The sequence below is a fragment of the Anarhichas minor genome, unplaced genomic scaffold (assembly GCF_050575085.1).
Source record: "Anarhichas minor isolate MPS153535 unplaced genomic scaffold, ASM5057508v1 ptg000080l, whole genome shotgun sequence".
NCBI classification, from domain to species: domain Eukaryota; kingdom Metazoa; phylum Chordata; class Actinopteri; order Perciformes; family Anarhichadidae; genus Anarhichas; species Anarhichas minor.
In genome coordinates this window covers 1,068,250-1,091,892 of record NW_027466526.1, presented here as the reverse complement: position 1 = coordinate 1,091,892, position 23,643 = coordinate 1,068,250, and the positions used below count along the sequence as shown (strand labels likewise).

General features: G+C 41.2%; 1 protein-coding gene across 1 annotated transcript in view; it reads left to right on the top strand.

Annotated features, from left to right (window-relative positions):
- cdkal1 (CDK5 regulatory subunit associated protein 1-like 1) overlaps positions 1–23,643 on the top strand; it is a 200,574-nt gene that overhangs the window by 130,692 nt on the left and 46,239 nt on the right. Inside the window, exons 11-12 of the mRNA XM_076081315.1 lie at positions 6,697–6,877; positions 15,012–15,074. Of these exons, the coding sequence (XP_075937430.1) occupies positions 6,697–6,877; positions 15,012–15,074 (244 nt within the window). The remainder of the gene's footprint in view (positions 1–6,696; positions 6,878–15,011; positions 15,075–23,643) is intronic.

Here is a 23,643-nt window from a genome sequence, read left to right as displayed (position 1 = left end):
GTGTGTAAAGTAACTGCGTGTGAATGGATTTGTGGTGTGTGTGTGTGTGCACCCTTATTACTCCTCCCTCAGACTAATGAAATGTGTATGTGTGTGTTCTCATTACCCTTCTCCAAGGCTAATGAAGTATGCTTGTGTCTGCATGTGTAAGTGTGTGTGTTAAATTGAACTGCAGTTCTGCTCGGCTGTGTTCGGGCTGTTTCATTAAATGATAAAGTTTACTGATGACTCCAGTGGGATCATTATTTACTTGGCCGTCCATTCATTCCCCCAGCAGCCACCTCGATCTTTACAAATGACCCGCCACAGAGAAAGATGGAGGTTATGTTGCACTTGGTATTCACTTAATGGACTAACGGCACAGCCAACGTGTTTACACACCCTTTTTGGACTTTTATCCAATATCAGTTGATGACCTATTGGAAAGATGACGAGATAGACTTTACCTAAATAAGCAAAGTTAAAAAAAGGATAATCATAACATGGACACCAGACATTTGTGATGGCTATTTTTCCAAATATTCTATATATATCTATGCTTACTACTGCCACAGTGAAGTTAACATGGCACTAACTGCTTATGCATGTGTTAGGAGTTCAATAAAAAAAAACACATTTCCCGCTCCACTCTCTAAACCCACAAGATAAACTGTGAGAAAGCTAGTATTTAAGAGAGCGTGAGCGAGAGATGCAGGTTTAGAAAGTCTCTCTGACACTTTGACAGCAACTGAAGCCATCACCTGTCTCATTTTGCCATTTAACCAGTCTGTCGCCTCTCCTCTCAGGCACACAGCGGTCGGCTTTTGCTCCCTTTGCATCACATTCAGTCGTTGATTCACTTTTGAGAAAAATGCCAGAATGCAACAACCAACTTGCCTCTTATACTCATTGCATTATGTGGTGATTTCTAGACATTTTTTTTCCATCATTTGTTCTGCATTGGAAGCTGCAACTGTTGACTCATTGAGAACGTCTGTGTTTCTGAATATTAACCATCAGAAAGTGTATACATCCACTTCTACTAATAGCCCTTCCAAAGGTTCTGAGGTCATGGTAAGTGTCATTTAGGCATCCAAAGTACTTTCACAGCCATTGATGAGAGCCACAGCGAGAGCCATTGTTTGGCTGTCCAGATTTAATCTGTGTGAAATCCTCCTGGTATCTGTTCAGTCACCTGACTCCTCCTCAACCAGCTCGGACAGTCCCTTCCTTCATCCTCGATGGTGGAAGTGGTTGAGGAAAATGAGTGATAACCAAGCACACCTCTTTCTCTTTCTATCTCTCTCCCTGTAAATTGAGCTGCTACATGACAGTGCCATTCAGCTTCAGCTGCCACGGCTGAATCAGACACTTAAGTGTCTGAGTGATTACTCGCACTCCTCACAAGTGCCCCTGTTCTTCACCCGTCCTTAGGTTCCTTCTGACTCTCCTTCAGGAGGGAATCAGTTCTGCTATAGATATATTACGTGCGCATTAGATGATTTTATTATTTAGATTACATAATAATGAAAGGCATAAAACTCTCGTAGTAAAGATGAAATATGGAGAAAAGAGAGAAACATGTAGATGAGGGTAGAATATCACATCTTGGAATAAACAGACACATTAAGATTACAAACCAAGAAAGGAGTGACCTGGATAACACAATGCAAATAACAGTTTTTCATTGAATGTATTTTAGGCACCAGTAATGATGAACACGTGCATGTTCTTGAGGTTTTGATCACATCTTCAAAAGAAGTTTAGTCTCAGTAAATTGCTGCAAAAGAAATTATGGATGACCTTTTTAAAACTGCTGTTTTGCATATTGTGTATTAGAGAGAGTGATCTTTTACAGACTGCACAGGGTCAAGTCCGTTTCACTAGACTGTTGTATAGATGATTTCTTTTTATAGCCAGCTTCGTTATTAAGTATTTTAAGTGAGACCTGGTCGGCCCCTGACTTATTGGCAGCATTTTGAAGAAACCACTTTGTGCTGCTACATAATTCAGAGGAAATTATTTTGATCATTAAAAAAAAAAAAAAAAAAGAAGCTTTTTGTTCTAACGGTGTAACAAAAACACGGGCTGGTAAAGTAACTGTCTACAAGTCATTGATGGAGTTGCACGGTAACATTGAGGCAGATCAATGCGCTGTAGGCAGACGATCTTAAGGTGAGAATCTTGTTTTGACCCTTTGTGACATCGGGAGTTGATTGTGAATGTTAGTATTGGAGAGGACCGATGGCTCCTATGAGAAAACCCCGCCGCGCATCTCTGCACCAAGCACTGATTCTGTCTGACTTGAAGATCATTTTCAAACTTGTCCTTGTCGAATTTGTTTTCACTCTCACCCCAGCTGCTGCTCTACAGCCGCCGGATCACTTGTTAATTAGATTTTATTCACCAATTGAGTTTCCTCGAGAAGGCAAAGTTTTAACACTTTACAACAAATCTCCCCACAATGCATCTCTTCCTTTCTCATCCTCTTCTCATCACCACATCTCTCTTTCCCTTCACCGTCCGACTCCTACGCCACAGCGGCTCCACTGCGCCACACATTAACATTTCAGAGAACACACACTGCAGCACAGATGGGTTGCATGGTCTCTTTCCGACAGATGAATAGGCAAATATTTACCTTCCCAGATTGTCTTTCTTCCACTCTCGATCCTTCCATTCCTCCACCCAACTCCTTCCTCTGTACACCTCCATGCCACATTCATCTTTTTTTCCATTGCTGTCGTTTTTCAGCATTCGTCTGTCCCAACGGTCTTGCCTTCATCTTATCGCGGGGGCCGCTCACAGGCATCTGTTTTGCAAACACGCTTGCATACACATGCATATATTTTGAATATATGGTGAAGAGGATGGCTGTGTTTCCATGGGAAGTCATATGCACATGCATGCACGTATGGCGGGCCTCGGCAAACAAAGAGTTGATAATAATTGTGCTGAAGACAATGGCGCGTTTTATGAAGCTTAATTCAACCAATTGAGGCAGACTGTGTGCTTATCTTGAGTTTTAATTAAAAGACTTTAGTCTCTTATGAACACATTCTCCCTGTCTCAATGCTAACTCAGACTGGAAGCGCATTAAGGCTAATGGAGTCTGTCTTAAGGGATGTGATTCAATGGGGCAGGAGGAGAAATTACATGAACAAAGCACACACACACACACACACACACACACACCTATTTTCCTGCCCGATTATCTCTATAAATTAGGGAGTTCAGGGTCCGTATTGTCTTTCTACTCTGAAGTAGCAACAGGAAGTGCAGCGCTAGTCATGGGGCTAGTGACTGACTGCTAGCTTTTGATAAAATGGGTCCATCCTCCTCCTCTGGCTCATCATAGAGGTGTATATACATATTCACCGGACATTAGTTTACATTCCATTAAAACACAAGTCATAGTCTCTCAGACATTGTTAAACAGAGAACTAGTTACATGTAGCTTCTATAAACAGACATTTAAGAAAAGCAATGAAGGTGATTAACATTGGAGGATTTCCTTTATATTCTTCATTTAACTGCTGCCTGTTATAAAATGTCAAGCTACATTTTCTCATACATTCCTTTTTTATCACCGTTCTAAACATTTTCTTGTTCTTTTTTGACTTGATTGAACTTGGCACACTGTGATGCCCGTGTCTTGTTCTTCGTCTTTATCTAACTGTATATCAGTCTATGCATTGAGCCCTACTCTTGGGATGCTCTCTGCATCTTACAGGATGTAACACCACTGTCGTCTTTTGATAAAGAATACTCTCTCTGATATCTTTCTTTGTCAATACTAATTATTGTTCACTCTTTCTCCAGGCCTGACATACCAGACACCATCTCATCTGACAGATACTATCTGTTAATCTTCTTTTTCACACAACAAAGAGTCCAGTCTTGCTCTGTCAGTGTTTTTTCTTACTTTGCATCTGCATTCTCTGCAGTTCCCTGTTTATTGGTTAGATCACAAATTTCTCTTTTTTAAAACGTGTTTATTTTCAGATATGTCCTGGTTTACTGTGACAATGCCCCAAATACAGTTAGTGTGCTGTATTTTTACAGGTATTTGGATATATTGCATCTTAAATTTTGCATATGATGGATGGAAACATAAAACTGATGGATGCTTGTTGGGGAAACAAAGACAAATCTCATCGGCCATTAAAATGTCGAGTACTTTGTGACAAAAGTTCATTCCAAGTTGGACTTGTTTTTAGGTTTCAAGAAGAGCCCGACTCCGGCTTCGGTTTAATTAAAAGCAAGTTGAGCTGACACCTCATCTGTCGTCTTTCTCGTCTTTCTCCTTTTCTGTCCCTGTATCTTTGCCTCTCCGTGTTTCTCATACACTCTGTTTTTGAAAGGTGAACATAACAAGATACATTTCTCCTCTCTCCTTTTAACAAGGAGAATATCAGTGTGGTTCTTGTTCATTAGTATCACACATCACACCTCCATTACCCTTAGATCTGGGAGAGACAGAGGTGTCAAAATGACAGTGTGTGTGCTCGCATGTTTTTTTTTCTCCCTTTAGCCTCCACCCGAAGAATATCCCCAAAAGCCAATTCACACCAGTCTCTCTCTGCCTTTTCTCTCAGTATTCTATCTCCATGTGTTACTTTGCACCCCTGGCCTGAATTGTACTTTTTTTTTTTCCAGTAATGATGTACATTTTCTTAGTACTGCTGCAAGAATGAATAGGACACACTGGCTACTTACAGTATACCTCATCACCACTACTACCACCAAAGGGCCATTGCAAATTGGATATGCCGGCCCTGGGGAGATGCAGCAGACGGTTATCTATTGAGGCTAGAAAGAAATGTGCTTGTTTGTTGACATTGCTAATTTTATTTACTTTCCCTCCTGCTGTCGTTATTAAATGGCTTGGGGGAGTCTATTAATGTTTTAAACTCCTGCGACAAGAACATGTAATCGCAATAAATATGGTGAGTTTATTCAAACTTTCCTTTAATCCCTGTAGGAGAAGAATGTTTACGTGATTGGATCCCATAGCCTGCGCACATTCCCTCTAATGTGGCTTCTGGACTTAATCCGCACACTTTCTGAATGTTACCTGCTGATGACCATAATGTGGGTATACATCGACACAGTAGGGAACGAGTCGTATCTTTCCATTCTCAGGCCGTTTAACTTGATTAATTATGGTAGAAAGCCTACAGGCTGTCCTTTGTTTACCTAACAAAGTAAAGGATTAAAACATTTTGTGTTCGATTCTCAAGGGGTTTAGAACCACTGCTTGGGGGGCATTCAAGAAGTCAATTTTAATCACAAATAGAAAAGTATTCATGTATTTGTCGATTTAACCATTCAATGCACAGATTTTTGTCTTTGATTTATTTCGTTGTACTTTTCCATAGAGTGTAATTGTCAGGCAGATCGTAGAGGTCAAGGAAGCCTCTGCCTGCAGGCCGATGGTTAATGTTAATGACCGTAAGCCAATTGGATCTCATCAATAGGTCAGAGGTTATCATCGGGGTGCAGATGCAGGATGTTAATGTAATTAAAAATGCATCATGTGTTCGATTGCTGAGAAAACGTCTTTTCCACTCTTTTCTTAATGTCTTTGTCGAGCTGTCTTTCTCTTTGTCGGTCTGTCGCTAGTGTGTGTGTGTGTGTGTGTGTGTGTGCGTTGTCTTAATGTCTTACAGTTCTCCACGAGAGATAGATTCTTCATATTCATACTTTTCACTCCATTGCTGTTTTTGATTTGTGGAAGTAGGATCATATACAGTTAAGGAATTGCAACATCGGAGGTGAGATGCTTGTTTAAGAATCCGAGCAGAGGAGAGAAGAAGTGCCAAGAAGAAAGATACAAATTAAAGTTTATAGAAAAAAAGCAAGCCCAAATCACTGGTGAATGATACTTAACTCGGTCACTCTGGTCTTTCTCTTCCATTCTATCCAAAGGTCTTTCAATGGAAATCTGTTCAGTTGTTCTCTTACTAATGACATCATGGCTTCCTGTAGCAGACACTTTGCCCTATAACGCACTACATTAAGAGGCTCCAGTGCCTCCTGTTCCACTTCATCTAGATATCTCATAGAAAGCCAGTTATCAATGGCTTGGCGGGCTTGTGTTGAGAATATTTTCAAAATATTTCTGCATTGGTTATTATTCCCACTCTAGCAAATTAATACAGCCTCAAAAAACAGTCAATTGGAGTGCCAGCTTGTCACAAATAATTTGAATTTAGAATAATGTTGTGTCCTTCAAAAATGGTCATATTGCTAAATTATCTCTTTATGGTAATTTGCAGCTACTTAAGCAATCAGAGATTATGTTTAATGCTTTTGTGAACAGGCATACTCATTGAAATTTTATTCCGACATGTCAAAACAGCATGCGTTTTCTATGTACGCTCGAGATAAATGGTTTTCTGACAGACATCCATAATTTAGTCTTGGAGCAATTTTGCAAGCCATCCAACTGCTGTCAATTCAAACAATACATAGAACCAATCAATACATGTATTCCAACACCCCACTGGCTACGATGAATCCAATGTACCAGTGGTTAAATTATCAATAGCTTATGATTGGTAGCAAAGGTTGCTAATCAGGGTATGATTGGCTAAATGAGTCCATGGGGAAAGGCTTTAGCCTTTTTAAGGCAAGTACCAGAAGTTAAGCAGAAGTTTTCACCAGTTGTTTTACACGGCTTGATAAAATGCTCTCTCTCCGTTACTTCTTTAGGGTCCCAGGTGTAACCATTGCTACAGATTTAATCTGCGGTTTTCCCGGTGAGACGGAGAAAGACTTCCAGGAGACGGTAGACCTGGTGAACCTCTATCGATTCCCCAGTCTCTTCATCAACCAGTTCTACTCCAGACCCGGAACACCTGCTGCCAAGATGGAGCAAGTACCAGCACATGTGGTGAGTGTAGACAAGGACACGGAAGCAGCTTCACTACTATTCATCTGACCATCTGAAATAGGATTTGGGCTAAATTTAGCTGACAATTTATAAAAGTGATAGAGATGTGATCGTCATGATGTGGCCACAAAGGTAGCACACGGTGGATGTTTTCCATTTTTTCTATACTATGATTTTTGATTACTTTCTTCCCCAGTGGCTTTATGTGGTCTGCTTTAGCTCACCGGGTAGAGTCTGAGCCATTAGCAAATGTAACTCTTCAGCGGCGTGGGTTCAATTCTGGCTATGGACCGTCAACAGCATTTATGTAGTTTTGTCGACATACTATACTATGACTTTGTATGACATTTTCGACTATGACTTCATTTTGACATACTATACTTGAACTTTTTATGACTCATCTACATACTATACTTTGATTTTTTTTTTTATAATTAGTTTTTTCACACAGCAGCTATCCTCTTTTCCATGGACAGCAGTTTTGTGTTCACACAAAACAATTATAGTCTCATGAAGCCATGATTGTTTGAAAGGTGAGTGTAAAAAGAGACGGGGTAAGGGAGAGAGAAGCACATATTAAACACATCACCATCAGCACTTCCAGCGTTTTCTTGACCTTTTCCTCACAGGTTTATCAGCTACATCTTTGTTTGGTGGAGCCACTTCCATCTGTAACATATGAGTAGAGTGTAAATAAAAAGTAATGTTGGTTATGATCTTGGATATTTCTATAGCGCCTGCAGAGTTACTTATACTTTCTGCTCAATATATTGATGATGCTCATCTATTACCATGTATTGATGCACAAGACATATTTTGGTCAGCTTAAGTTCCGCTCCTTGTTTATTTAATACAGCTACAAAAGGCAGAAAGGAACACTGCTTCGGCTCATTCATAGTTGCTTACTTAGATCATTACCTTGATATGTTTTCTTTTACCTTTTTTCTTTCGTTTGAACCACATCATTATGCTATACAATATACCATATGTTCTATCTCCTCTTGTATTTGCGCTCTCTCCTTCTTTACCATGAAAGTACTGACACGTCTCTTTCAAGTGGAACGTCTTCATAAGTCATTCTCTTTTTCTCCTGTCTCTTCATTCTCCGAGGAGAAGCTGAGTGAGTCTGAGGGGGATCAGTCCCTGGACAACTACATCACTGCTTCTCTTCTTCTTACGGGTTTTCCCCCTCTCCTTTCTTTCTCCTCCATCTGTTTCATCCGACTTGTGTTGCCAGCCTTTGGATGACAGCACACATCCATCCTTTATTCCAAAAGCAGCTCTTTGATTGTCAGAATGTAGCATGTTGCTTGTTCCTGTTGAAATATATGATTGCCAAATCAGCCTTTTTGTTCATATGGAATAATTTTGATAGCTAGTTTATTTAAGTATGAGTCACTATGAATCACAACAATCTTTAACAATTGTATTTTTGTATTTTTCTTTGCCTAAAATAAGACCACACATCACATTTTGATCCTGCATTTCCACTGGTCACGTTTATGTTTAAATGTAAGTTAATTGTGAGTATATTTGTGCTTGACAGGGAAAAGTAAACGGTGAAAGAGAGAGTGTCCGAATAATATGTTAGGCTCCCCGTAACCAGTACACCTGCTTCGGTGGTTAAAGCTGCCCACAACATCACATCATCAGTCAGCATGCACCTGTTCTTGCACACATATATATACACACACACAGACAGATACACACACACAGCAAGTGGTGGCAGCTCGGCGATGTCTAGGCCATGTAGGGTCAGTCATTAATAAAGTGCACCAGATGGTTTGTCTGGAACACAACTGTGTTGAAAAGCCACAGGAGGGATGGATGGAGAACTAGATGGAGTAGGAAGCAGAGACAGAAGGAGGCCTGAGAGAGAGAGAGAGAGAGAGAGAGAGAGAGAGAGAGAGAGAGAGAGAGAGAGAGAGAGAGAGAGAGAGAGAGAGAGAGAGAGAGAGAGAGAGAGAGAGAGAGAGAGAGAGAGAGAGAGAGAGAGAGAGAGAGAGAGAGAGAGAGATGGAGGAAATGATGTGAGAGAGGAAGTAACAGCGACGGGGAGATGCCCATTGTGTGACCTAAAGGGGAACAAGCTCCCAGACATTGAATTGGCCACTATGAGTGCTCACCTACTAAATGTAACAGCTGATGTGTGAGGATGTCAGTCTCACCATTTGGCTGTGATGAAGCTGGTGATCTTACAAATGTAGAACACTCTGCCCTTTAAAAGCAAGCGCAGATATTTAGGCTTTCTTATCAGTATTGTATGCAGACATGACAGTTTGCCTTTTCCACTATTTGCGTCACAATTAATGGAAGGCAAGGCAGATTTTAATTTCCAGAGATTGCATGAAACACCTTTTTCAGTTATTTAATGTTCCTCAATTTACTGTACCTCACAGGACAGATGGATCCAGAGTGGTTTTGAACTCATGAGCAAGGTGTAGGTCATTGGAACATGTCTAGAGCTGAGCCTTTGGTACGAGGTGCTTAGGCATGTCCATAGGATCAAGTGTTTTGACAACATTCTGTATGATGAGCTGGTTAATGAACTATCAATACACCCCATTTTTCAGAAGACAAAGACTCACACACTGTCACAAGTATTGGATTGTGTAAGCCTGTGTGTGTGTTCAGGGTAATGGGCAGGACTAGATAATGAGAATTGATGTGGTTGGTTTGAGAAAGGTTCACACATGCCTTGGATATACTGGAAACTAGTTTTGTCATTATTCTGTTGCATTATTGATGTTTTGAATAAACCATTTGTCCAAAGCAATATATCTTTTTCGACATATTATACCAGTCAGCTAGTGTTGCCAAGTTGCTTTTCCTCATTTGGCCCCATATTACTTATTAAGCACCTATTTGGCTGTTGACATAACGACAACTAATTAATCCAAAGAAGAAAAAAAAACTACTCTATTAGTACTAATATTTGATCATTGAACTATTTTGATAATGTTAAAATATATTTAATTTGACTGTTATAAAAACACAAGGATAGATTTGTCTCAGTGAGTGACGCAATGGAACCCCACAGAGCTGGAGCGGGTCCAGCTGCAATGTGGTCCAGGTGTTTGGAGCTATCTGTAGGTGTAACTTATTACCTATTATAATAGATGATATATGAGAGAATGGAGGGGAGAGCAGAGGCAGATGGAAAGAATAGGAGACCACAGGGATGGAGGGAGAGAGGGGAGCATGTTGAGAATAAAGGAATGTGAATGCTATTAGCTTGGATCTCCATGATCATCCCCAGGTGGCTAGAACTTAGCCTTGATAAATGGACTTTGTGAGGTGACGGCGTGTGTGTGTGTGTGTGTGTGTGTGTGTGTGTGTGTGTGTGTGTGTGTGTGTGTGTGTGTGTGTGTGTGTGTGTGTGTGTGTGTGTTGGTATGCAAGGAGTGGTTGAGAATGAGCAGCTGCTGGAGCAAAAGGGAGAAAAAAAGTGATAGAGAAGGATATTAGCTATTCTAGTGGGACAGTGTTTTTAATTTCCCCTGGTTGCAATTGGTTAAGAACTCCATTACCCACAAGGCACCAGTGTGGCAGCTGTCAAAGTGAAACAGCTGGCCAGCCACTAGTAGCTCCATCTCCTACCTTCACGATCATTTATCTAGGCCTGGACACAGGCATGCTTTCTCCCCTATCTGTCTCCAACGCAGACACTTACTCTCTCGCATGCGCACCAGGGGAGAGAATAACACTTGACTAAAAGCAGTCTTAACGGGTGAGGTTTCATAGTGCAGGTATTGAGATTTATAAGGGGTGTAGCCACTGCATGGAACTGATTTAGTGACCTGAATATGTGTCGTAATAACATTATGAAATCACAGTAGTCTCTGCTGATAATGAAGAGCATATTTAGGGTAATTCATCTATGTTGAGTGTGACCATAGCTCTCACACACACACACACACACACACACACACACATATGACCTTATTCCTGACTATATTTAGCATATCGCATTGCTGGATCTTGGTTCAAAATCAAATAGTATATCTTTCTCTCTATGTACTAACAATTAACAGTATGCCTTGTGTACAGAACATGCAGCAGATGTGACACAGGTCAACATAGCTGGAACATGTTATGTCTAGTGACCTCTGCACACACACATGCACAGCGTCACCCTTGTGCCCACGCTCCTTGTGACGCCTTTAGGAAGTGTTAACATAGACACAGCCACACACAGATTATGCCTAAGGTTAATCTTGGAGTAATATAGCACGCACACGCGCCAGGGGTGTAGGCTCTATAGCACCAACATCTGTCTGTCATTAGGGAAAGACAAATGGGCACATGCTGGTGAGCCAGAAGCTTATACAGTGTAGGCTCAGGCAAGATCACTGTTACCTTGCCCCACAACACACACAGGCATACTGACATCCATGAAGTTGCTCATGTAGAGACACACACACACACTTCTACTGCTCAGTGTCAGAGAATCACACGTTAAGCTTTTTCTCTGAAGTACACAAACATTAAACCAAGAGGAGGACCTTGCTGTGTGTGTTCGCATGCACACACAAAAACAAAAAACACTGTCTTACAAACCTTTGAAGCCTTTGAAACACATTTGAGAGTGTTTGCCGATAACAATCTTGACGCATGCAGCTACAGCATGCTGACATCACACACATAGACATCTTTACTGACTATAACTTCAATCACTTGATAAGTGCATGCACATTTGAGATTATTTTTGGTCTTTTTAGGTCTTTAGTTGCTGGATCATTTTTACTAAATACCTTTTTAAAAAGCTGCCGCTCTGAAGACAAGAAATCGTAGCTCAGTCAGTGTAATTGCACTCAAGAGTTGCACATCTTCCCTCAGAGCTTCACGGCATTGTGTGGATATTTTACAGGAACTAGTTTTATGTTGAGCAGCAGTGTTTTCATGAAGCGCATATATTTTTGAGTGTTATCGGCAGCAGAGTGTGCGCTCCTGTCTCCACCGCTCCTGCACGTGTTCGGGGTCGGTGTGTGAATAAGTGTAAACATCCATGTAATGTCACTTCCCGTTAGACGCAGCATCCGTCTCTGTGGGCAACAACAGATGGACAGAATGGTAACAACCATCGTTCATCATCACCGCGGTGACAGGTCCACGGATACACGCACAGTGACTTAGCATTGCCGGGTTGTCTCTAACACAACCCTGATGGCATGCTAGATTAAGTTCTCTGGTTGATGAACCACATTGCATGCACGCTCACAGACACACACTCGCCTGTTTACAGACGCTTTATTGTGCAGCACGGTAATAAAGCTCTTAGAATTAAAGATGCGATGGAAGAGAAAAGGTAACACTGACTTGCTGAGAGGCGGCGTACCGACATGAACCACTGACGTTTGATAGGGCGGTCTATGTTAAAGCTGGTGATGCAGATACAGATTTCAGGTCTGTAATAGAAGCAGGTTGCAGTTGTATTTTCACATGTTTTCTTTTTGTGTTTTAATCAAGCAGGATTTTTTATTGCAATATTGTATGAAAAGCGATCGGTGTATTGGCCAATTATATGTTTTTTTCTTGTCAGAAGAGTATTGGAAAGTAAGGGCATCGATGTAACTATTTGTTTCGTGTAAACTGCTGTAATCCAGGTGGACGATACAAAATGAAGGCACATGCAGAAAAAGTACACATTTCCGTCTCCCCGGTGCGGGATTCTGCAAGTGGCTACCGATTAATTCCACAGGTGCAACTTGTGGTTAGTTTCAGCTCAAGGGCACTCCGGCAACAGCTGTTGTGGAATAATGAGAACATTTCACTCACTTCCCCTAAGCCATCTTTTTCCATCTAAAATGTCCACCTCCTAACCTCCATGAAAGTGGCAACATCATTTAAAAAAAAGCTACACGGCTGTAGGATCACAAGTAATGAGATGTTCATTCCTGTTTCTGGTGGGACTTTAGGAATGGATCTTTCTTTTGTATCGTCTCTATGATCAGTTTTGTTCTGTCTTTTTTTTTTTTTTTTCTCTTTCAGTTGACTCCTTTCCTCCTGCTTCCATGTTGGCGTTCGAATTACCTTGTATTCAGCATGTTTTCACATCTTTGTCTTTTTCTTCCAGCTTGTGTTTGTGTGAATCAATGTGGGAGCACATGTTGGTATTTGTGCCTGTGGTGTGTGTGTGTGTGTGTGTGTTTGTAGGAGTGCTGTGTGTATGTGTGCGTTCTACTGAACTGGATAAAGTCTGCTGGGAGCTCATTGGGGGTTTGAGAAATCCTTACCTGCGGTTACATCTGTCTTACAGCTACACACACACACACACACACACACACACGCTCACACTGTTGAGCATCACCGAATACTGAGTGGTGGTGAGAGTGATGAAGGGATGGAAAGAGGAGAGAGAATGGTGTTGAGGAGCAATGATGGGAGAATTGCTCTCACCTAAGGTGCTCCAGGCAGAGAGAGACTGTAGAGGGACGGACTTATCAGGGGGAGGATGGGTGAGGGAGTGGAGAAGGAATGATTAGTATGAGTTTCCCCTCACTGGAGAAAAACACGTGGAGCGAGGGAGAGGTTGAGGCCTGAGGGAAAGGTGGAAAGGCAAAGAAAACGAGAAAAGAGAGGATTTTGAGTTTCTGGAGAGCCTTTTGACAGAGAGAGCGAGAGGGAATCGGGTGAAAACAAGAATGAGAGGATGGCAGACGGACAGGGCCAATGATTAAAGGATTGTGTGGATCACGAGAGCCCTGGGTGGACACAGATTGAGTAAGAGAAGGGTATAAATGGAGAGTGTAAAAGGAAAAGAGGCGAAGGAATACACGGATGGAAGGAATAGAGAATAGGACAAGGAGCGATGATAGGTGCAGTGATAAAAGGACGGGCTGCACTAGAGACACAGTCAAAGTGGTAGGTGGCGGAGAGGGGCAAGGAGTACAATCGCCGCCTTTAAACACTTCTACCCTAATACCTTTATTTCACCTTGCTTCCTTGGACTTTGTTTACTTTGCTGGCCACATCTCCTCTTTTCTACGGCTCCGTTCCCTTTGTTTGCTTCTTTTTGCACCTTATCCGATCCACTCTACCCGTCTCGGGAAGGACATTACCCTGTCACTATGTCCATCTACGTCAACTTGACCACACACCACTAAATATAAATAGATTTGTCTTCCGTCTCCGCATCCATCCCTCTCTGCTCCACATCCTCAAGCTGCATTTGACTGTCACACTTTAATGATGCCTGTGTGTGATAGCAGAACAATTTGTAGGTTGTCTCTTCTACAGATCTGGCCTAAGGACATTGAATCTTTGCGCTTTCCATACGCTGTAAAAAACAAAGGGAGGGAGGAGAAGAGAGCATAGCAATGCATGCGTACTCCCTTTAGCTGCTGTAGCTTATATCCTTCCCCCCCTTAGCCAGACATGGCCTAATCAGCAAGCTAATTAGCACTCTTTGTAACTGCATCGGCCTCGTGTAACTGATTGCATTAACAACTGCCACACATCAAACAGTCATGTCTCACGCTTGTGCATCTTATTACACATTAAGGACATGCAAGGTTAAGGCCAGACTTTGAGATGGAATCAAATGAGAAATATTATCTGCCACAGCTGGTGGGCAAATCATTCCCCCCCCCCCCCCCCCTCTGTTCCATCCATATTTTACAGATTTAATGAATTACTGTCGGCGTTGTGCTCGGCCATAGTTATTTTTTCCACTTCTGTTTAAGTGACCCAATAAGTTAACATGAGTGAAACTGTATTGTGTGTCCACATTCATGACAAAACGTATCTTTTCTATCTGCAAGACAGCGGATGAGGAAATGACCAGCGACGTTATTTTATCTTAGATTAGAGTGTTGTAAGTAATGAAAAGTTATATATGTATAAAGTATATAAGTACTGATCAGTGTTGCTGACAGGTGATTCATTTGTACAACACATGAATACAATTGACCTATGACATCACCTATGAATGGGCCGTTTTTCCCCATCCAGATCAATGGGTTTTAATCTAACCATATAGTCTACTATCCACAATTACATCTTAATGAAGTGATAATCAAGCCCCGTCTGTTTGTTTTGGTCTTTTTAGCTGTATTTTACATGCATTGTGTGACATGGCCATTGTGTGGCTTTTAAACCTAAAATGTATTGTACTTCTTTTCATTGTTTACAGAAGAAGCAGAGGACTAAAGAGCTGTCCCAACTATTCCACTCTTACAACCCATATGACCACAAGGTAAGACATCTGGCAGTGTTCCTGGATCACGTCGCTGCTTTATGTTTTAGTTTTGCCCTTTAAAATGTGCTGCTCTTTAATTTCCTCTGTACATCTGCCTATTCCTTAACGGGGAGAGCGCTGAGTATTGAGCCTCATTCGCCTCTCAACCAGAAGCCTTCACTTGACATCAAAAGTAGTTATAGGTCGCAATCATCACATTGACTTTATAGCTTTGATGAGTTTGTCTCCTCCTCAAGATGGACACCGCTTGTCAGCAATCTAGTTGATGAGGACAGCTCAAGTGTTTGTTCCTGATTACATTGTGACCGTGTGTGTGTGTGTGTGTGTGTGTGTGGGAGAGATTGAATTCTGAAGTCAGAGATAAATCTCCTCAACAGTATGTGTGTGTATATATTTGTGTGTGTATAGGCCCATCCATTATGAGGTTAACATCTGACAGCAGACTCAACATGCCTCTCTTCAGGCATTCTTATGATGATGAGACACTTGTGACAGCAGTGTGTGTGTGTGCTGAGTGTGTGCTGAGTTCTTATATAAAGATGTCCTTCTGATGACAAGCCCATGACAACAGCTGTCACCACATTTTTCTGCCGTCATGAAAAAGAGAAATTGTATTTTGACACATTAGACTTTTATGGGTTCTTCTTTATGGCTAAATATATTTCCCACCTCGCTCTTTTTTTTTTTTACTGTGATCACAATGTCTGAGTAGTGGTGTGAATAGTAGTGATTACTTGTGTATCATAATAAAGTAGAATAGTGTACATGGATGGTGGCGGCTTCCTACTGCAGTGTAAATGTTGTGAACATGTGCCTTGCAGTTGTCACGTTCTGCCATTTAGCAAAGTTTTAGCTTGGCCAAGTTTTTTTTCCTGTTTTTTTCTTTATTTTTAGATTATACCTCTAGAGGAGTTTGTGCCTTTGGTGCTGTTGTTACATGTTACACACTAATTAAAAGGATATGAGAGTGATCACGTTTTCACTGTGGCAGGCAGGGGCCTTTGCCTCCCACACACACACACACACAGTAGTAATAGCACACATGGAACACACATGCACACGAACAGGGAATGTGAATTAAATAAAGTTAACAGTGAATATCTTTATCATGTTTGCATCTAAATCAGTTAGTTAGTATTTGTGAACATGCTTTCTCCTCCAGTACGATTCCCAGCAGAATATCTAAATTGACTGTGAGAAAGTGAACTGTACTGAGCCCGCTTTGTTGAGCTTCTCCAACTGAACAATCTGTTCTTTTATACATTTATGTGCTCAGTGCTTCGTGTGTTTTTGTCAACATGCTGATTCATGAACAATTAGATTGTTCATGTCCAACCAAGCCCAAGAAGTAGTCCACTTTTTAGGTATAGCCTCGAGTATGTCTCTGAATGTGTTGCACATTACAAACTGCTTCACAAACCCTGAAAAGACAATTGCATATAGCCACCAAAAACAGTAACGTTGTCAAGGTACACAAAACATATCAGTAGTAATTAAATCTGTATATGTATCTCAGTGAAGTGACCAGAGACAGTGTATTACTAAAACACTATTGTCTCGCCAGTTGTTAGACCTCTTAATTCCCTCTGAGCCAGTGTGCAGCTTGAGATCCTCAGAGACGAAGCCCCGTCCATCCCAAAGTTAAGGCTATCGATGGAACATGGCCGCAGTCAGAGCCCCAGACCTTATGACATGCCCTCTTATCAAAAACAATATTTAAAATCTAGTCATAAAGAAATGCATACATGAGTTCTTTCAAATGTATTAAACTGTAGTGATGTTTTTTCAGCACATTGCAATCTGTTCTTTCTATGCTGTAGAGCACGTTATTGTTATAGCCATGTTAAAATATAAAATGCAAATTAGTTGGATAACAAAATTGCTACTGATTTAAAAAAAAAAAAAAAAAAAAGATTACTCTGCTTTGATATGCCACATGACATCATATGTGTTTAATTCCCAGCAGCGTAAAATTTCCACTAACTTTATAACCTATAAAGTGTGTCAAAAGCAATACCACCATATCAATGGTGTGTATATACATATACTATGGTATCTGATAGCCCTCATACATAAATATTTTGAACATGTCAAGCAGCTTTCTTGTAAATTTGCCGTGTCGCACAACTTACACCCGTGTTCCTTAAAGGTATTTTTCTTTTTCCATAGATTGTGTAGATGTGCAAATAAATCCCCTCGCATTACAAACCCAGATAGCCGTGAGATATGATTTAATGATAATACATCTAATGTCAAGCATACTTCCACCCAGATAAACCACATTTCTTCCTCTCCTTGCCCCCATGTCCACACACCGTGGAAATGTTGAGGCAGATCAGCTCGTATTAAGCCCATCTAGCCGTTAGTTTGATAACGTCCCTCATTTTACCTTAACTTCCCTTGGGTGTCTGGTCTTTCAGCTTACGGTCTATGTAAAGACATTATGTGTTTACTAACACGTGTGTGTGTGGGTGAGGGAGAAAAATAAATAAAGAGAGAGGGAGAAAGTGCATAGATTTAGAGGGAAGATAGACATTTTTACAGCCATTATTGTTAATATGCATCCTTCTTTAGGTTTGAAAAGGTCATTAATAAAGACTGAGTAAGGGGGAGGGTTAGTTAGGCTTTATTGCCCCTTAGCTCCAGGCTACCAACCAAATGAAACAATGTTTTTAATTGAACTAATTGTTTTAGTTTTTTTGTCCCATGCTTGTTTCTTAATCTCCCGTGGCTAGCTCTGAATCATAAATGTGAGAAATGGCTCGTTAAAACGCAAATGACAATGGGCTGTCTATTCAATTACATATTGTGTTTTCTTCTTTCTCAGTCTTCCTTTCTTTCACTTTATCCCTCTATATTAAACAGTGTTGTAACTATAAACATGTCTGTTCATTTATATATAGACAATTGTACCCATCCGTTGTGTGTGTGTGTGTGTGTGTGTGTGTGTGTGTGTGTGTGTGTGTGTGTGTGTGTGTGTGGTTAAGGGACAAAAGGGTGTCTGTGTGTGTTTGGGATGATTAATGTGAAATATCCTTTAGCCAGATGGTGCTGAACACAGCCCATCCATCAGCAATGAAAAGACCAGTGGGCAAAAAGCTGGCGGAGCACTTTGTCTAGGGCCAATGCCCCTCACTGGACACACACACACTCTATCTCTCTCTCTCTCTCTCTCTCTCTCTCTCTCTCTCAGACACTACACACAGACAGACTCTCTAAGGCCTTGACTATGTAACCCACTGAGCCATGTTGGAGCCATGTGTTTTGTTTTGGAATACAGGTTCTCTCATGAGTGGTGGTGCCTTACCCTTAAAACAAGTTTGGTTTGCTTTCGACATGTAAAGGTCTGCAACCCATTTCAGTCCCAAGAAAGAGTGTGAGGCTCAGCCTTTCTACCATTCTACTGCATGATTTGTGTTCATACGAGTTCCTCAGTAAGCATAAGCATGTTCTGTATTGATAACCAGTGACGAGATGTCTGAAAATTGTACTTCATGAACAGACTACCAGCTCCGCCTCTGTTCACATGCACTCAGACACATTTATAAATGATCACATTCATGATCACTGGCGTGCTTGTCCGTGTGTAGTTAGAAAAAGTGTATGAACACACTACACGCACCGTACACTCCTTTCCCTTTGCTGCATCACCGTGTCATCTGGTCTAAAGCTTTGCTCCCTCGGGGCTTTGCCCTTCCAGGTTGAGGTTGTGAAACTCCCATAACGCTTTAGTCATTCTCAGCAAACTTAAAGTATGTGAGAGTGTCCATGCATTGAACTGTTTCTGGCAGAGCTAATATACCCCCTCTCCCCTCTCGCCCCGCACTGTCATAGTCTCCTGAGAGCACACACAGACGCATACATACACTCTCCATGCTGTGTTCATAGGCCTGAATGACGGGGGTGACAGTTTTCCTTGAGGCAAGGGAGGAGGGACAAGCTGTCAACATGGCCCGTTGCACCTGCCCAACCATACGAGGGAGGGAGAGAGGGAGAGAGAGAGAGAGAGAGAGAGAGAGAGGGAGAGGGAGAGGGAGAGAGAGAGAGAGAGAGAGAGAGAGAGGGAGAGGGAGAGAGAGAGAATGAAAGGCTGATAATGAAAGATGAACAAGAGAAAACACTTAATAACACTCAGTAAACTCCCCCACTTGTTATTCTGAAATCCCAGTTTGCTTCATAAAAGTTGACATAATTATTTATCTTTGAAGAAAAAAGTTAATTAGTCTAACAATTCTCCCCTCCCCCCCCCCCCCCCCCCCCCCCCCCCCCCCCCCCCCACAGATCACATATTTCTTTCTGCACGTTGCTAAACTGAACAATTAGTATTCAGCTTTTTTTCCCTTTTGGCAATTTTAATTACTTTTATTTAGCAGAATGAGGTTTTTTTTAAGCTGCTGTTGTTTTGCATTGTTGTGGAAACCTAACCTCCATCTTTGTCGAACTTGACATTTGCTTGCCACACTTTTCTTCTTCTCTTCTGTTAATTAACTGACTATTTAGGGCAAGAGAAGCCGGGAGTGGAAGAACGAAGAAACTAGGAGACAGAAATATTGGTTATGGTGATTTACTTTCTTGTCTCTCCGCCCATCTGCCTCTCTCTGTCTCCTCTGTGAAAGCCATTCTTTAGCTCAGCCTGTCTGCGGTTCAGCACGGCTCTTAGAATGTCTGGAAATGTCTTAAATTATGTAAATGCGCGGCTTTAAAGGTGCTGTGAGCTGAGCTCTTTTGTTGCTACCGTACAAAGGTAGTTGATTATCTTGCCATTCTTTTTATTTTTATATGCTGATAACTGCAACTACTGTGCCATTTCTTTGGTAATTATGATGGACAAAGCAGTAGATGGAAATAGTGTAATTGTGGCTGCTTTGGATGTTCATTTAGGATGCATTCTGGGGGGAAAGAATGTTGCTGCATAAGATTTGTTCTCAAAAGCATTTCACTCCCCGTCACGATCTCACTGCATGGGTTTATTGTATCTCTTTCAGTGCCTTCAGATACTGAGACTCTGATATGATTAGCTGTGGAGGATGAAGATGGAACATGTTCCAGCCGGAGTCTTCAGAGTATTTTCAGTAGTTGCTGAGCAGCTGCTGATGCTCTTACTAACTTTGTAAATAGTGTACGGAGAGAAGAAGCACACAAACACACTCACTCCCCAAGCATATGTTAGTGTTTGTGCTCATGTGCTATACGTGACCGTAAACAACGGTATGTGACGATTCAGGAAAATACAGTTTTGTTACTCAATAATACAAAATCTGACAAAAATCTTTGCATGAACATTAGAGGAAGAATAACGCATATTGTATAATTATGGATTTACATCTGTTTAGGGGGATTTCATGTGGCAGATCTATGATATCCTCTTACCACTCAAGCATTACCTTCACGATATAGTTAGAAACACGATAAAAGAGTAATGGATTCATGCCAATGCACAGGTTCAGCATCTTTTCAGACATATTTTAAGGATAAAAACATAAATTCTGTGAACTTTAAAAACATTTGCAGCAACATGGAGCAATTTACATGAGACAATATCAATTTGAAAACAAATGTAACAACCCTTGGATATCTCTTCAAAATGGTACATTAAGCTGGTTTACATGGAGGGAACGAGGGATATGAACTGATAATGATTTAATGAGTTGAAACATGAATTCCTTGGACTGATTTGCAAAACAAATTCTGTCTGACTAATGCAGAATTTTTCAAGTATATGCAACTCAGGCTTGTATGAAATATACTTATACTCAAACACTGGAAATCCAGATCGTCTCCGTCAGCACAACAAGAGTCTATTATTGAAAAATGCAAAGGACAGTAGCTAATGAAAGGAAGAAATCAAGTTGAAATCATATGAGGAGAGGTACGAAAGCAATGAGTACATATCAACGTAGACTTAACTATTTAAACCTAGATCGAGGTTGCTTGTTTGTGTGCGTTTGTAGAATGTAGGATAGATGGACAATAATGCTACCTAGGATATGTTAGCACAGTTGTCAGACTCGAAAGGCCCTGATCCTATTGTTCCTATCCATCACTGAGCTTGAGCTTGTTTTTTTACATGTGGGGTAAATTTGTGTTGTCATTGTATTTATTTTATATTGTTTTGTTTTCTTGTCTTTCGCTTTGTCGTTAGGATTGTGGTTCTTTGTTTTGTTGATCGGGGAAGTATACATAATTAGGAAATCTAAATAAAAACAATAAACAGAACAGACATGGATTGTTTTTAAATGGAAAGCCGCTTTGTCAAGTCCAAAACACACCAGGATTCTGATGCAGCACTTTTTTTTCCAGCACATGGGAAATAACGGCCATCTGTTTTGACTCGCGAGTCCCAAACATGAGCCGCTGTCTAATAATATGTGTGTTGTTACTAGTTCTTTACTTTCATTCTGTTGGTTACAGAATCAGGGATTTTTTCTTCTGGCATTCTAGTTAAAAGCAAGTCTGCGGCCTGATGACTATCGAGAGGATCTTTCTGTGACAAAGTTGATACACAAACTGAGGAAATTCCCTCGTGGCTTCCGATAGGCTTAAGTGTGATTGCCGCATTCGCGAGGCTTCCAGCCAAAGCGGCGTGACACCATCAGAAACGGCCCTTCGCGCGGGTTCTATGTGACAGATTTTTGCCTCTCTGTGCACATCCAACGACGTGGACGGGCAGAGAAAATGGAAAACTTTGAGGAGCTTTGAGAATGTTGGTTTGCCGCGAGGATAAACCCGCACGGAGTGTAAAAGATCAAAACGGTTCCTCGTCACGATTCCACGTCAGCTCATGTCTGTGCGACTGTCCTTGTGGAAAGTATAACTGAGGCTTAAGATATGTGCATGGTAATATTGCACCTCGTGTTTGATCAAAGGCAACGAAAAAAGGAGCAAATGGAATGAGACATCTTTGTGTATGTGTGTGTGTCTACGTGTGTGTGTGTGTGTGTGTGTGTGTGTGTGTACACTGATTATCCACCCACATTGCAATGCTGCTTGCCAAGGACTTGGGCTACTGTACAGTAGAGCACTATAGCCATATATACATGCTCTCAATCTGTCAAGGTTACACAACAGGGCCTTGCACTACTCATACACATGTATGGTCCCACAAAAGTACAAACACACGTGTGAGCCTCCATAATCACTTAGTCCATTTGATGCCAAACAAGCATTTGCCTTTGAAATATTCCCCGGTTCTTTACTTTTTCTAATCTATGCAACAACACATTATAGCTGCATTGTATTGCAGCTATTGTTCCAGAGACATCCATTACACACAAACGGCAACGTACAACTCTGCCACGCATGGCGGCCTGTAACATCCTTCTACTGAGCTTGTGTTGTTGTTTTAGGTTTTTTGTGTTTTTATTTTCAACTCAGACATGTTGAGGGTTGTTACCAGTGGTGAGCTTTTGATCACGACCATCCTTAAAATTGCTCGTCTGCACACAGTCAGCACAGTTACAGATATCTTTTATATTACGCAGACGCAACCCAGATAATCTGACTCCTACTGCTGCTTTGTAGTGTTTGTGGATGGCAGTGTAGAACCCAACACACCACCTTTGTATATGCCAAAACATTGCAAAACATCCTCAGCTGTCTATTGTGAAAGTGGCTGAAGTGCGGCCCATGATATGATTTGGTTTGAAATGCTGTCTGTTGATTGAATACAGTGTCATCCCTCTCCACATCCATAGAAAGTGTGGAGCTAACAGTAACTGAAAGGTTTAAGGTTTTTTTTAAGAGCTACTATTTGTGATTCAATGCTGAACCTTAACAAAATAAAAGCACTTTTCTGGTCAGAGGCAGACACTCCCGTCCGAACCCCAGGCACTTAATTTCATTTATATTATGTGGTGGTTCAGTCTTTAATCCCTAAATTGTGTGTTTTGTGGAAATAGCCATTTAACCTAGTCACAGTAATGGAGGTTGCATTAGAGCGCACCCAAACAAAATCTTTCTATCTGCCTTTCATAGTCCCATGGTTGTATAGCCAAAAATGAGAAAGAAAAGGATATTGTTGTTGCTAGTCTGAAAACAGTTTTCCTAGGTCACTTAGTAGATCTGACTTGAATAGGGGAATAGAGATGGACCGGGAAAAAAAAAAAATCGATTTTTAAGAAATCTAAGTGCGTGCTTTGTTGAAATATTTTTTTTCTCCTTTTATAATAAAATATATGCTCTTTCGCTCTCTCTTCCTCACTCACACTCTGGTTTCTCAAAGTGACACAGTGTGTGCTGTAATTGCTTGTTGATTGCTTCCATTTGTTGGGCCAAAGGCATCAGCCTGTGTGTTATTCTCACACACACACACACACACACACACACACACACAGCAGCGGGCCAGAGGAAACCAGCATGCTATGTGACTGACATCTGAATGGAGGGGCAGTGTGTGGGGAGGGACAGAGAAAGGAATGAGGGAGAGGTGTAAGGGCCTGTGTTGCTAAATGGTTTCCTAGACAGGAGTGTGAATTTGTCCTGATTCAGTCAATAGGCCTCCAATTCAGCCTGGCTCATTTGAAAAGGTGTGTTTTTGTGTGCGTATTACCTTCTATATTCTGCAGCT